Below are 14,215 nucleotides of genomic sequence, written 5' to 3'. Positions count from 1 at the left end.
TTGTTTCTTAATCTCGCTTTGTGTTTTGTTGTTGGTGAACACACAAAGGTCATCGCGTTTGGAGCGCTGGGTACGCCGTTACGTTGCGGAAGCCTTTACGCAGCCTTTACGCAGTACGCGTTGCCCTTACGCAAATAGCGCAGCTCGACACGTTGAAAACGTGAAACGGGACCTCAACCAGACTACCGGTGTGTTCTGAATCCCTCTGCACGAGAACCGGCTCGTATCGACCAATGAAACGTGTACAGGCTGCGAGGGACTTTGCAACAACACCGAGGGACACATTCACAACTTTCCCCCCGTTTTCAGTTTAATGTGCGCAGCCGGGCGGAGAAGGTAAGCGGACACGCGGGTTAGCGCAGGAGCTGGAGTCTAAATGTGTCGGCAGGACGCAACAACCATATAAGGGGCTGAACTCGGTCGTTTCGCTTTCGACTGTAACGTTGCCTTCTGGCCGTCACCGTTAAACGTGCAGATACAAAACAATCTGGACTGAGTGATGGGCACACATGTCATGCATCCTCCATAATCCCCATCTGTCTTTGTTTGGAACCAGTCTGGCTGTGATTGGTACAACGTCTGGCTCGTTGAAGGCAAAGTAGTACGTGAAGAGACATTTTCACCCATTTCCACTGCAGCCTTGGTGTCATAGTATCGATAACACAGTCGAGTCTACAACCGTATATGTTATGTGCGAGATTGTAGTATCAAACATCCCCAAAATGCATTTCGCTGACAACCTTCTGCCCATGTCCTCCTCGTGTGTGTGCTTTAGGGTCCTGTGCACACCGTGTGGATATGTGTAGAAACACTGGTGCGCCAGTCCTGCTGTTGGAGCTCAAACCCTAAACATGGTGAGGCTGGAGCTGGATCAGGTGGTGATGAGGAGGATGAAGGAAGACGATATAGAGATGGTCAAAGCCCTCATCAAGGTTGGTGCACATTTTAGATGGTCTCATCACGGTGGGAATCCATCCCTGTGGTGCTCGTGCTAACGTGTTGTAACTTGCCCCTCTCCAGGAGGGCTGCGAGGGCACAGAAAACCGCCTCATCCTTCACCTCGTCACTCGTCCGCTCTGCCTCTTCATCCTGGCCATTTGCTCTTCGATGCTGCGCTGCCTCGTGCATTCCTTCATCCTGGCCCTGGCTATTCCTGTCTTCCTGCTAATTATTTTTCTCAAAATCACCATGCCGCGGTCCACGGGGGTTCTGGGCAGCAGCCGGCCCTCCTGGGACTATGTGGGTAGCAGCTACAGAGGGACACAGGATGAGCCACTGCTGAATCCGTACTGCAGGATCAGTGGCAAGACACCCGGCACTAGAAAGGTCAGTCTACTCGTGTGCTCAACTGTATTTGGAGCAGTTTCCTTTTCTTTCTTTGATGTTGCAGCCAAATAATCATATTTTGTACTGCTCAGCCAAGGCGCCGAATCACACCCAAAGACAAGGACAAAGATCTGTCAACAGAGAATGTCACCCCGGAGAGGGAGCGGGAAGCAGGGCAGGTCTGGGTGTCGGAATGCGATGGCGAGATCCTCGGCTGCATCTTCAGGGAAAGCGAGAAGCGAGCCAACGTCCGGAGGATCTGCAGGTTGGTGACGGGCTGCTGGTACCGCAGGGAGGGTCTGGGCCGGCTGTTTGTCCAGAGTCTGGAGCGGAGAGAGAGGGAGGCCGGCGCACACAGAGTGTACACTCACGTCCCTTACCCGTCCAAACTCGGGGAAGCCTTTTTCAGGAAGTTGGGCTATCAGCAAATTGGGGAGGGGACTGATGAAAAAGAAGATGAGGAGGAGGAGAGGAAGCTCGAGCCTCCAGAGAGAGGCTTTCTGGGATACCCCCTCACCAAAGTGTTTTACAAAGACCTGTGATTGAGTGAAGATGGACCCATGGAGAGAAACGGGCAGCGTTGGAATGGCTAAAAGTAAAGAAGCCATAACACAAGTTACCATTGCTGAACATGTTTGGATGTTTGTTTAAACTGATCATTTTTTGAATATTTGTTATTTATGCCAGTGTTTATTTATGTTATGTGTTTCCGTTCTGTTTGTTGTAATTATATTTTTAGCTTTTCATCAAATAAGTACCATCTCTCCATTCTTTTAAAACGGATAGTTGTTATGTAAAACACCATGAAGCCACAAACATGCAATTCTCGTCTTTTATAAGGAAATAAAATATTTATGTAAAATGAGTGTTTCCTTAATGTGTTTGTGTGGTTCTTTAAATGTATTTTTTAAAGTGTCCACACTGTGAATTGTGTGTGTGTAATTGCACACGTGTGTGTGTGAACATATACAGATTGTCAAATAAGATATACATAACATATCTAAATATAATATTTAATATATCAATATAATTAACTTAAATATGAATTACTGCTATATTCATTTATAATGAAAGTAACGATTAGCTGCAGCCCTACAATGTTGAAGAAATATTTCTTTCAAAATCTCACATTTAAATCTACTTTGATGACCGTTTTTTAAAACTAATTTGTAATGCAGATTGAATCTCATTATATACACTTTATGCGTCGGTCATCTGACACCAGAATGTGTGTGTGGTTTGCAGGTGACTGGCAGTTTATGTGACTAAGTGGGGAAAGGCACACAGCCCCATTCTGAGGCTAACCTTCATATGGTGAGCAGCTCACACACGCATCTACCTCAGGCGATGTCTGTGTAGCATCAGTGCGCCACAGATAAACACCACAGGATGTCTGTGCTGTGCTAGTGTGTGTGAGAAGGAGGCATATCACACCTGATGTACAGACAAACAGGCCAACTGTATACTCACTGCAACGCAATCATGCAAGCTGCAGTGGAAAAGCACTGTCCTTTAATTAACTTTGATGAAAAAGCTGAGACACCCAGTAACATAACAGTGTTGTTACATGCACGCGTAAGTGTGTGGTCAGCTCGTTTCACCTCGTGAAAGCTGTACTTCACTTCTTTGGTCATCATCGGGTTGTTTCTTCATGACTGTCAAAGAGCAGACACCTGTTAGCTGTGCCTCTACCCGCCCGATCTGGAGCTATTATTGTTGTCAGGAAACAGATGTGAGTTCACACTGGAAAGAAAGTCTGTTTGTGACTGTGGTCATGTGCGTCTGCACGGTATGGCTGTGTGTGAGTGTGGGCGGGTGGGTTTTGGAAAGTATGACTTGGCATTTCCTACACCCGGTTACTGCCCCTGACGTTGGGTTAAATGCACAGCCGTGTCTGGCCATACTGTACTACTACACACACACACCAGAGGGGTGGTAGTGCACGTGAGCGTTCATGTGTGCCTATGAGATGACCTTGGTCAACTGTGGTCAAACCCAGTGAGCTGGGTGGGAAGTGGTTTCATATAGTTTGGCATTTGATCGCCTCTTGAAGTCGAGAACAGACCCATGCACACAGGATCAAATGTGCAGAGACATTAGGCTTAGTGCACCGTCAGAGTAATGCAATATGATGTGAGGTCGCTCAGAGCATGCACACACACACACACACACACACACATGAATCACTTAAAGTGTTGGGGCACCATACAATCATAGGATAAATGAGATAAATTAGTTCCAGATGATGTATAACATATCTGTTAATGACATTCTCATACAGATGGCTAACACATACACACGTGCGCACGTACACCGACAGAGGAGCTCCAAAAACAGCCACCCTGGGAAACGGTGAATTCCCCAAACCACAGAGTGCATGAGAGGGTGAGGGGAGTCATGGGAAAGCAGGATGCCTGCATGCAGTGCCACCGAGTGAGCCGACCGGGCTGGAGCTAAAACAGACAGAGCAAAGAAAAGACCAGAGCAAAATAATACGCGTCCCGATTTGACAAAGGAAGAGCGACAGCATCTCACGGTTCAAAGGCCTATGAGTGAGATTTATCCGCTGTGGTCGGTCAGCCGGCCGTTCCAACACACACGTAGGGGTGAGGGAGGTCGAGTACAGTTCTGCTCTCAGCCTGACACAGTTTGGGAAAACCCAGATCAGAGGACGAAGTAGGTGTCCGGGCCTTCGAGGTCAGGCAACGCCTAAGGCTCCACCAAATCTTGGGGCCCAGAGGAAGTGGGGGGAGGGAGGGGCCGGGGGGGAATGTGTGTGTGTGTGTCCGGGCTAGCTAGGTGGAAAAGGCCTGAATAGTAGAACAGTACTGTGGATCAAGGTGAGATGGTATCTGGAGATGTTTACTTAATGATCTGGGGAAATTAAAGATCGAGACTAGATGAGGCTTTAGTGTTCGGAAAAGTCCACCAGTTTACTCAGTTTACTGACGTCTATGAAAAAGTCCAAAAGTTCCAAATCTCATCCTCTCATGTGGTCACTCTGATTGTTTAGTCAAATGTTTGTACTGTAATCTATAATAAAAGGCCGTCATGGCCATGTACCAAAAGAAGCGTTTTACTTCAATCACTATGAACTAATGTTAAAATGTAAAAAAACAAATAAACATGAATATAATTTGGAAATTAAGTACTTTATTTATAGCTTGAATTGTTTTTGCAGCAACACAATTTTACCCATCCCTTTCTTTAGTGAACTTACTTTGAAAAACCTGTCCGTCCAAACTGTCTCTGTATGCAGGATGTTTATGTTTATGTTTTCAGTTCCCTCCTTTTACCCCCCAACACACAGAGACACACACAAACACACACACACGCACGCACACACACACACACACACACACACACACACACACACACACGGATATATTCTAATTATACGAAGGATGCCTTTCAGATTTATTTGCATTACACATCAAATGAAACAAAAACATGTAGCTGATACTTTGATACCAATAGAACATATTCCTCAGTGAAATAGTTTTCAATAACTGGCAAATACCACCTTTGAGTGTTATCAATGTGAGGTTTCCTTATTAATGAATAACGGTCCTAGCTTCGCTAGATGTTGTGGACCAGAGTGAATGTTAGTCGTCTTCTGGCTGTCCGTGAGTAAACTAACCTTCTGTGCGCAGAGATTTTGGGAATGCGCCTTTAAGGGCATCCCATAAGGAGCAGCGGGCGACCGTCGGTGCGCAGACACTCCGTCTATTACGGTACCGAGCTGTTAACGCCGCACGGACGCGCCACTCACCGTCACCACCGCCGGCGTGCACCGACTGAGTAAAAGTCAAGATGGCGACCGAGGGTCAGGCTGAGTACGAGTCGGTCCTCTGTGTCAAACCTGAAGTCTGTGTCTACCGAATCCCCCCGAGAGCCTCCAACCGGGCCATCAGGTGAGTGAGCGGCGGCCCGACGGAACCGTTTCTGACCCAACGAGCACGAGCCGCAGCCGTTCGGTGCCGTTGCTTCGGCGACCTCCACTACCAACCGAGCTCATCCCATAATCTCGCACGCAACAGCGGTGTTTTTGGGTGGCGCCGGTTGTTTTTGCTGTGCATTTACAAGGTCATCGTGGGAAATACGTAACGAACGGCTGGGCTGTGTGCCCACCGAACTGGGTCGAGATGGGTCCGTGTCCGTGTGATGGTGTGCTGTTCATGGCACGGAGGATAAATACTGCTTACGATGCGTAAAACCGCTTCCAGCAGCGTCAGCATGAATCACACTTTATTGGGCCACACAGATTCTCCTTGTGCGTGTCTGACCTTAGAGTAGCAGGTGGTAGCAGAATAAGCAGAGCAGCATCCCTGCAGCTGCCTTGCTCAAGGACACTTCAGCAGGGTCGATGCTGCACGATGACAGGGGGCTGTCACGTGATTATACAAACCGAGAGACAGCGTCGCTTATCAGACAGCTACGTGGCCATGCAGGAGAGCTGTTGTGTTGTTGAAAGGCTGCCATCGCATGGTTTATCCCACACTCCATTGGCTGGGGGCTCCAGCTGCATCATAGTGGACATCACACCAACGTAGCACCACGAGACACATGATTGGTTCACTGTGACCATATATACAGTGAGTAAGGGTCATGATGTAATATATTAGCCTTAGGTATATTGTCTTAATCACGTTCTGCATAGAAAATAGCCAAATAGAACTACAGTGGGTTTGAGCGTCAGGATGAATCACAACAGACGCATGCATCCGAAACACACATCTCAGTCTCAATAAACCGCTGTCACCTCCGTCACACTACATCTCCCTGCCTGTGTGTGTGTGTGTGTGTGTTCCAGGGCTGCAGATTGGAAGCTGGACGCTCCCGACTGGACGGGTCGCATGCGTGTGACGGCCCGGGGGAAAACAGCCTTCGTGAAATTGGAAGACAAAATCTCTGGTGAGAAGGCAGCAGACAGAGCTGTGTCATTGTTTACTGGCCCTGCCGCCGTTGTAAATCATTTCCCCTTCTCGGTTACTCATCTATTCCAAGGTGACCCAGCCCACGTCCAAGCATGCCGTTTATTTTGCAGCACACAGGGTTATAATCTCTTTCTGTCTGTGACGGTGATTTTCAGGTATTGGCATGCTTGTTGTCCTCCAGATTAAACTTTTATACTGCCCCATTTTTAAAAAATCATTAAATCATGATAAATAATCGTTACAAGCATCAGCCAAACGTTTAAAATATGTCCACTTTGTTGAGTTTTGGCTTAGTAAATATGCCTTTTTTTTCTTTTTTTGTGTGTTGTCTTTTCATGATCCAAATTCCCCACTGGACCATTTTGCCAAAAATAAAACAAACATATTTATTTTGCTCTAACCTACAGGGGAGCTGTTTGCCCAAGCACCAGTGGACGAGTACCCTAGCATCACAGTGGAAACAGTGAGTGACTCAAGCCGTTACTTTGTGCTCCGCATCCAGGATGACAACGGTGGGTAAACAGTTTGTTGCTACGCTATAAATATTTGGTAAATGTGCTCATAATTCAGAACACGTTTGAACGCCAATGAAACCCTTTAATTGTAGTGTAGCGAGTATTGTGCAAAGCTGTCGGGTTTAGCGTGTGTTCTGTTTGTCATGACTTGCACGTCCCTCACTGGTCTCCTTTGTTGTGTGTGTTGTGCTCATTCCTCTTGCAGGCCGCAGTGCGTTCATAGGCATCGGGTTTGGAGACCGAGGCGATGCCTTCGACTTCAATGTTGCTCTTCAGGACCACTTCAAGTATGCAGCCGCTTCATCGTCTGTCATGAATCACAACCATTCAGGAGTGAATTTATTCATTCTAGGTCGTTAAACTATCTCGTAATCATCTCGCCGTTCTCCTCTCATTTTTCCCAGGTGGGTGAAACAGGAAGAGGAGTTTAAGAAGCAGGCGCAGGAGCCAGACACCACCCCAAAACTGGACCTGGGATTCAAAGAAGGACAGACTATCACTCTCAATATAGGGGTAACCGTATTGTCATTTAATTGACTAGTTATAGGGTTGTAACATTAGAGCAGCAAGCGTGCTAACAGTTTGGTAATTAAACCTCCCAAATGTATACAACTATTTAAAAAATGAAAATTTCTCTTATGCTGTGTTTTTTTTCTGCAGTCTTGACCATAAATGTGTTTAATTCGATACATACAAACCCGCTAATTTTCTAAAAACTTTTCCAGCAATCAAAAAAGAAGGACAGGTCTCGCCCGCAGAGTACAGGTGGATTTGGGCTTCTGCCACCTCCTCCTGGGGGCAAGATAGCCCCGCCTCCTTCAGCCAGATCTACCAATCATGACACACAGCCATCTGCAGGAGGAAGTGACGCTGGTAGGTCATTAATAAACACGACAGTATGGAAAGCCGACGGGGTCATACCCCCAGGCCCGCCGTGTGTCTTTGCCTGTGTCCAGGGCAAGATGATAACCGATGTAACATGTAAACATGTGGATTGCACTTAAACCAACATTTGGCTAATTTCACACGGCAGTAGTGCGACAGCCTCAAAGGCTGTGACGCAGACGGTAAACATTGAGCTCAACAACAACTTAATCTAACATCCTGACTCATTTCTTTGTAACCACAATTCAAGTTAATGAAGACTAATTGTTGTTCCTGCTCAGCTTGCTTTAGTTTAGTGTATCCCAATTTAGTATCCATCATCCTCAACATAGTCGAACTACAAAAGTACCATCATAAGAGCTATTTAAGTGCCACTGAAGTGCTAATCTGTGTTTTAATCCAGATATAGTGGGAAAAGATGTGTTTTTAGTTTCCGGCGGAAGCTGTAGAGACTTTCTGCTGTCCTGATGTCAGTGGGGAGCTCGTTCCACCACTGAGGAGCCAGGACAGCAAACAGTCTGGATGTCGAGTGATTAGCTCGAGGTGCAGGAGTCACAAGTCGGTTGGCTGTTGCCGAGCGGAGCGAACGTGCCGGGGTGTACGGTGTGACCATATCCCGGATGTAGACGGGGCCCGATCCGTTCAGAGCACGGTACGCCAGAACCAATGTTTTGAAGCGGATAGTTAGTGTGTGTCAAAATGCAAACGTTACTTTGTATTTGTCTGTTCAGAATAAAGTTGCTTTGGTAATTGCACAATCTGTGCATGGTGTGTAGTTTTAACCACCAGTGTCGTCGCTGCTCAATTTCTTTACGGCGGGCACCTCGTTTCTTCTCCTGTCGGTTGCTTCATTGAGCTTTCCCTGGTTCAGATGTGCTGCTTTGGATGACGTTTGTCAGGTAAAATAATGTTCAGGCTGACCTGACAGTCGGGGAGGTTTCCAACTAGCTTTTATTTTATGCTCTGAAGATCAAATTCCGCCAGTCCACTCACTCATATTCTGTCTTTCTTTAAATTGAAAACTATTTGATTGTCATGAGTTGTCAATTAATCAATCGTTCATCGTTGGGCAGGAGGGGGGAGATAATCAACTCGGCCTTGACGTAGATATTTGTGGCTATTTGGTGATCTGACGGCAGTCTTTGTCCATTTATCTTGAGTTATAATTTACTTTTGGTTAATTTTATGCAGATATGATGATTTATAACAAGTATGCTTGTAACAGGCTTTTGCGCCTGTAAGGGTTTTTAAGTGTTTCTGTGACTGTTATGATTTGTGCTGTTTTTGATTGAATTGGTTGGGTTTTAAATTGTGATGGAGTTGGAAACTGATCTGCAGTTGCGCCGCTTATGTCTGCGAGTCCAAACTTGTGCTTGGCGTAGTATTCATCAAGTTCATATCTATTGTTCACAGTGGGGCACGTCAGCGGCCCTCACGCATCCGCTGTAATTACAGTCTGCCGGGTTTTGTTTTTCTCAGAACTTAAATAGTTGCATCAAGATCTCCACATTCTGTAATCCTACAACAAGTAATCCACCATCACAAGAAAGTAATTTGATAGCTTGTTATCAAGGTAACAGAATAATATGTGTATATGTATGTCAAGGTAACAGTGGAAAACACGTTTTCGAGAGCTCAACCCAATCTCATCTCTAAATGTAGTTTTTAAAAGCAGGTTATACGTTAAACGTTGTGGCCTGAAGGATTCATGGCGCGTCAGCGTTACTTCCACGGTCCTCCTGCAGGCTGTTGTCGACCGCTGCAGAGTGAAACCTCGGAAGTCATCCAGAATGAAAGTTCACGTTAATGGTCGGGGGAAAGTTATTCCCATGTTGAAAGCTTGTATTTCCTTGGCACCACTGGGGCCTGTTGTAAAGCAGTTTCCAGTGGAGCGTATGTATCCACAGTCTTTACAATGAAAGTGTTGAGTGCAATGTTAGGAGCACGAGCCAAAACTATGACGGATAGACTCCAGTTGTAAAATAATGGAATTTGTGTCTTGAAAATATCGTTGCCCTCGTCCTGTGTGGCCCGCTGTGTTAGACGCTCCTGGCCACTGATATCACAATGATGGGTTGATTTTGGTCTTCAAAGCATTGAAAAAGGAAATTTGACTTCTAATTATTTATCAGGATACTCCACAGACCGTTTTCATTGGAGCTCGTCGATACTAAATACAACTCATGAAGATGTTGTCAATGAAAAACTGTGGATTATCCAGAGTACATCGGAAGCTGTTGAAACACTCATCGCTTGTAGATTTCAAATGTAACATTTTATTGGTTTTGGTCGCACAAATGAAATCCTGTTTACCTCCATTGTGTTTTAAATCGATAGTACAACTCTGCATGTTTAGATCCCATTAGGTGACGTAGGATAGTGCTGAATGTTTATTTGAAACTTCATAATGGGTGCATTTACTCTTAAGATAGAAATGGTCTTGTTTAGGAAGAAACCATCATATCAGACCTCTATATTGCCATCAATATTTCAGAGATGCATTATGTTTTTTTTTTTTTTACCCACCAGGTTCTTTGCTTGATCTGGACGCCAGTAACTCAAACTCGGACTCCACCACGACAGCCAGCTCTGACCTGTGGGGAGACTTTGACTCCGTTTCCCCGAAGTGAGAAGGGGTGCACGTTGTTCTCCTCCCTCTTGCGGCGCTCGCTGTAAAAGTATGCAGCACCTTTTGCATTTGTCTTCCCCGTCACGGGGTTCCTCTCCCTGCCAAGCAGGGTACCGCCCCGCACTCGTTGGTTCTATTTGAGTTCTCTTGGCTTTTGGTCTTCGCCAGAGATCCACCCAGACCTCACGGTCCCGTCTTAATTTAGGCCATCACGCCCTCCACCCCCATGAGGGTCCTGGTCCCTCTCCTTCTGTATCTCCTCTCTCTTGTTTCCATTTTCCTCGTTTGAATTTGGCTTTTGCCCATTTTCCATTTTCGGTTTTATTTGCTTCTATATTATATATTAACTAGAAACACGAGCAAGGGAGACATACTTTGAAACATCTGATGATGATGATGAAGAAGACATCTAATTAAATAGGATAATGAATTAATTTTCTGTACAGAAAAATATTTATTTTCAATGTATATATTGTCAGTAGTTTGTAATTATTGTCATTGGTGTTGTCACCTGTGTTTTCTGTAGCTTAGCTTTCCTCTAAGTCCCCAGCAGTGGGGCTGACTTTGCACTGACTGGCAGTCTTTCTGTCTGGAGTTGGTAACCCATGAAGTCTTGTTTAACACTCGCATTGTTTAAATAGACTTGCACTGCTGTTCGAAGGTTTAGAGTCACCTATTCTATGCTGTTCTTCTTTCCTTCAATAATGACTCTTTTAAAAGGGATAAAAAGAATATGATTCAGACATAACATCTTCTTTAACTGTTGTTCAGATTGATCTTTGTCTCTTTCTGCCCTTTCAGTTGTCGGTCTTGTTGAATAATTGTACCAACAATAATAGCTTTTTTTGCAAACTTTCAAACTATTTGTAAAGAGGACTTGCTCCAACTTAACATCATGGCATAAACTGTGACAAAGCAAACTTATTTTGGCAGGTGATCTCAAACTTTTGGACAGCAGTGTAGGCTCAAAGTTTACCACACAAGGATTTTACTTGAAAGAAACTGATTTACAGATAAGTTGTGCTCTCTAGTGGCTCTACAGCATCATTATGACATATGTCACATCGAGCTGCAGCTATTGAACACATATTTCACTGGGGGCTGGGTCCTTGGCAATGTGTGCAATGTTGTAACTGTAGAGCGGTGCAAAAAAGACCAGGAAATAGGAATGTTTGATGCGATAGGGTGTTGGCGAAAGAAATCGAGACTTCAAGCACTTTTATCTTTGTCTCAAAGAGAAACAGAGAGGGTTTAGTCCTTGTTAAGTCGTCTCTACTCAGCCCAGCTGTTCAAGCGGCGACTGGTGAGTCATTTAGGTCACGACCTCTCTCCTCCTCAATGAATAGGTCTGTGTGTTTGCACTGTCCCGCATGTCATCTCCTTAATTCTTTATGAGAAGGCGGTCTGGTCGCGGACCTCAAACGCAGCATCGTGTGCAAACTGAGTTTTAACTGTGAACTTTGATTCCATGCCGACGTGTAACGTAGTTAAAGGTATTCTGATGCAGACGAATGCAACCTGGGACCAAGCTAGTCTGTGTTTGATGCAGTGTTGTGATATAGTCCTATACAGAGGGATGGATTATGGTGCACTGATGTCACATGTGGTGATGATGGATATTGATTGGAACACACATAGATTGTGTGAGTGTAAAGATCTGAACAATGTTTGCCAGTGTTTGTTTACTGTTTAAATTATATGCATCTCTCCCAAATGTGACTTGTTATTCAAACTGTATATGTGTATGTATGTATATGCAAAGGAAAACATAAAGATATCACTCAGTGACCATCACTTTAATTTGTTTCTTCTCCTGAATGAACAGAGTGGAAAAATAACAAATCAATAAACAAATAACTAATGAAAAGATGTGTTTTCTGTGGTTACATTTGTGCATATAATACTGGATTGTTTATGGAGTACACGCATCGGGTCGTTCTTGTACAATGAAAGGACTCGGTGCTGCTCTCGGCCCATTACTGCAGCACCTTAAATGGATTTATGTAAACGATAGATATATTAAAAACACACAACTGAAATGAGCTTCCATATTCAGACACAGAAGGTTAATACATGAACATAGATGTGACTCGGCACACGTGTGAAGGAGAAAGACGGCCGAGGTGTCGAGTGGAGGATTTACGGTGTTCTGGGCTGTTTTTATGACGACGTCCCTGGTTTGTGTCTCTAAGAGAGGCTCCATCCTCCCAGGTGGTCACAGCTCCATCCTGGGCCCCATCAGGCCGTGTTTGCCCAGGTTTTGGGGTTGCTATGGCGATTGCGACAGCGTTTCCTATGAGATGACCTCTCTACACGCCTGGGCCACCCGGACAACTCTCTGCACAGTTCAGCTGTAAGGTGCAAAACACAGATAATGTCTGTAATGTCTGGACCAGTGTGATCACGTGTCCACCAGCTCGTCATGCTCGCAGCGCGTCTCACCTTTGCGATGCTCGTCCTGCTCGCACACAGTCCTCCTACACACTTCGTTGTTGATCACGTAGACACGAGAAAGGCTGCGTCAGAAACACGAGGTCACATGAGAGCTGTAGTGATTGAGGTAAACGCCATCTAATAACATCCGTTTCATCAAAACACTGACTGGTGCTATTCTGCTGCATAATGAGTCATTTTATGAGTACTTGTATGTACAGGTACATTTTGCTTATATTATTATGCTTTGACATAAAGCCCCAGAATTGATTTCTTCAATCGGCTTTTGATTATAAGCAAGAGACGCTTCAATTTTCGCTGTTTCCTGCCGACGCTAGAACAGCGTTGTCTTATTTCACATGAGAGTTCTCCGTGTTTCAGGTTTGACTGTTGCTCTTACCTGTGTTTTAGCAACAGCTGAATCAAAATCTGAGGACATTTGAGGGATGTATAACCTGACCAGGTCGCTGAGTATCAGGCACAGGCCTGACAATATTAAAAAACTTAGCATGCATGTGTTTCCTTTACTTTTTAGTCCTCCATGACTAACTTTTCAAGGAGCATTTAAACACTACTTGCTCATTTATAATGGGTGTTTTGTACTAAGGCTGCAGACCACCTGTAGAGACAAAGAGCGCCAATACATCTCTTGATGGGCCGGTGGACCGAGTACATCCTGGTGCAAAGATACACCTCCTCCCTACAGTCTGCAGAGACAGGAGAGACGAGACATGTTGAAATTGGACCGACCACGATGACGAGCTGAAGGGCCTCCGGAGAGGCCGCTCAGGGTCATCTCCAATCGGCTGTCACTCACTGTCCGGCAAAAGGCTCCCAAGTGCATCAGGACTCTCTAAAAGAAGGAGAGAAAACAAGATCAGATTGTGAAAATACAAGTGACCCATTGCAGTGACTCACTGACTGGCGGATGGCATGCAGCTGATCTAAAGTGTGACTTTTAGGAGAAGAGTATTACCGGTCTGCTGGTCTTGGGCTACAGCTGTGAGCGCTGTGGAACAGAAACCACATGAGGGGAGTGTTTCGCAGCATAAAAACAAACACGCAGCGACTCAACCGTAGTTAAACAAGATGATTTGTGTGTCCTGTTTGGCAGCGTTACCGTGGAAACTGCAGAGGAGCAGGACCACTGGAAGGCCGCCCATTCCTTCAACTTGGAAGAGTTTGAGCTTTACGAGGCTGGAGGAAACCAAAGAGGAAAAGAGTCGGGATGATTTCACAGAGTGGAACTGTTCAATATCCTCTCTCAGGATTTTTGTTGCTGTTTATGTTTCCTTTTATCTCACTGCATATAAATGCTCCCAGATCGCTGTAATGTTTTCCCCGAGGTTTTGCCCCAGCTGAAAACACAGAGTAGTTGCCATAGAGGAGTGTGATGTCACTTTGCCGTGGAATAAACTTTCTGTACGTAGACTGTTGGACTTCTTGTGAGCAGCTAGACTAAGTAGTACAGGAGGCAACTGTCAGAGAGA

General features: G+C 45.3%; 3 protein-coding genes across 5 annotated transcripts; 2 read left to right on the top strand and 1 right to left on the bottom strand.

Annotated features, from left to right (window-relative positions):
* Positions 1 to 40: 40 nt before the first annotated feature.
* On the top strand, positions 41 to 2,191 carry nat14 (N-acetyltransferase 14 (GCN5-related, putative)). 3 transcript variants are annotated; one of them, XM_056445161.1, is made up of 4 exons: positions 41 to 336; positions 776 to 932; positions 1,021 to 1,326; positions 1,419 to 2,191. In XM_056445161.1, exons 2-4 carry the CDS (start codon positions 852 to 854, stop codon positions 1,866 to 1,868), a joined length of 837 nt encoding a protein of 278 aa, XP_056301136.1. In that variant the 5' UTR covers positions 41 to 336; positions 776 to 851; the 3' UTR covers positions 1,869 to 2,191. The 3 variants fall into 3 exon arrangements, with proteins under 3 accessions (XP_056301136.1, XP_056301137.1, XP_056301135.1); XM_056445162.1 differs by having other exon boundaries at positions 41 to 601; XM_056445160.1 differs by having other exon boundaries at positions 41 to 932.
* A 2,681-nt stretch (positions 2,192 to 4,872) lies between these two features.
* On the top strand, positions 4,873 to 12,159 carry LOC130213480 (adaptin ear-binding coat-associated protein 1-like). The gene is made up of 7 exons (XM_056445168.1): positions 4,873 to 5,240; positions 6,140 to 6,240; positions 6,671 to 6,775; positions 6,984 to 7,065; positions 7,183 to 7,291; positions 7,504 to 7,651; positions 10,193 to 12,159. Exons 1-7 carry the CDS (start codon positions 5,140 to 5,142, stop codon positions 10,291 to 10,293), a joined length of 747 nt encoding a protein of 248 aa, XP_056301143.1. The 5' UTR covers positions 4,873 to 5,139; the 3' UTR covers positions 10,294 to 12,159.
* mfap5 (microfibril associated protein 5) lies at positions 12,073 to 13,922 on the bottom strand. Its single transcript, XM_056445186.1, has 6 exons — positions 13,846 to 13,922; positions 13,702 to 13,734; positions 13,543 to 13,578; positions 13,345 to 13,432; positions 12,735 to 12,808; positions 12,073 to 12,643 (listed from the first exon to the last, which is right to left on the bottom strand). Exons 1-6 carry the CDS (start codon positions 13,886 to 13,888, stop codon positions 12,531 to 12,533), a joined length of 387 nt encoding a protein of 128 aa, XP_056301161.1. The 5' UTR covers positions 13,889 to 13,922; the 3' UTR covers positions 12,073 to 12,530.
* Between the last annotated feature and the right edge of the window lie 293 nt (positions 13,923 to 14,215).

Source organism: Pseudoliparis swirei, chromosome 22, assembly GCF_029220125.1.
Source record: "Pseudoliparis swirei isolate HS2019 ecotype Mariana Trench chromosome 22, NWPU_hadal_v1, whole genome shotgun sequence".
In the NCBI taxonomy this organism is placed as follows: domain Eukaryota; kingdom Metazoa; phylum Chordata; class Actinopteri; order Perciformes; family Liparidae; genus Pseudoliparis; species Pseudoliparis swirei.
This window is presented reverse-complemented; position numbering and strand designations above follow the sequence as displayed.

Excerpts from the sequence above, each read along its gene's own strand:
- nat14 (XM_056445161.1), top strand. The coding sequence starts at position 852 with ATGGTGAGGCTGGAGCTGGATCAGGTGGTGATGAGGAGGATGAAGGAA. Across the intron at positions 933-1,020 it reads TGGTCAAAGCCCTCATCAAG|GAGGGCTGCGAGGGCACAGA; the intron begins GTTGGTGCACAT and ends GCCCCTCTCCAG. Across the intron at positions 1,327-1,418 it reads AGACACCCGGCACTAGAAAG|CCAAGGCGCCGAATCACACC; the intron begins GTCAGTCTACTC and ends TGTACTGCTCAG.
- LOC130213480 (XM_056445168.1), top strand. The coding sequence starts at position 5,140 with ATGGCGACCGAGGGTCAGGCTGAGTACGAGTCGGTCCTCTGTGTCAAA. Across the intron at positions 7,066-7,182 it reads GCTCTTCAGGACCACTTCAA|GTGGGTGAAACAGGAAGAGG; the intron begins GTATGCAGCCGC and ends CATTTTTCCCAG. Across the intron at positions 7,652-10,192 it reads TGCAGGAGGAAGTGACGCTG|GTTCTTTGCTTGATCTGGAC; the intron begins GTAGGTCATTAA and ends TTTACCCACCAG.
- mfap5 (XM_056445186.1), bottom strand. The coding sequence starts at position 13,888 with ATGGGCGGCCTTCCAGTGGTCCTGCTCCTCTGCAGTTTCCACG. Across the intron at positions 13,735-13,845 it reads GCTCCTCTGCAGTTTCCACG|CGCTCACAGCTGTAGCCCAA; the intron begins GTAACGCTGCCA and ends TCTGTTCCACAG. Across the intron at positions 13,579-13,701 it reads AGCCCAAGACCAGCAGACCG|AGAGTCCTGATGCACTTGGG; the intron begins GTAATACTCTTC and ends TCCTTCTTTTAG.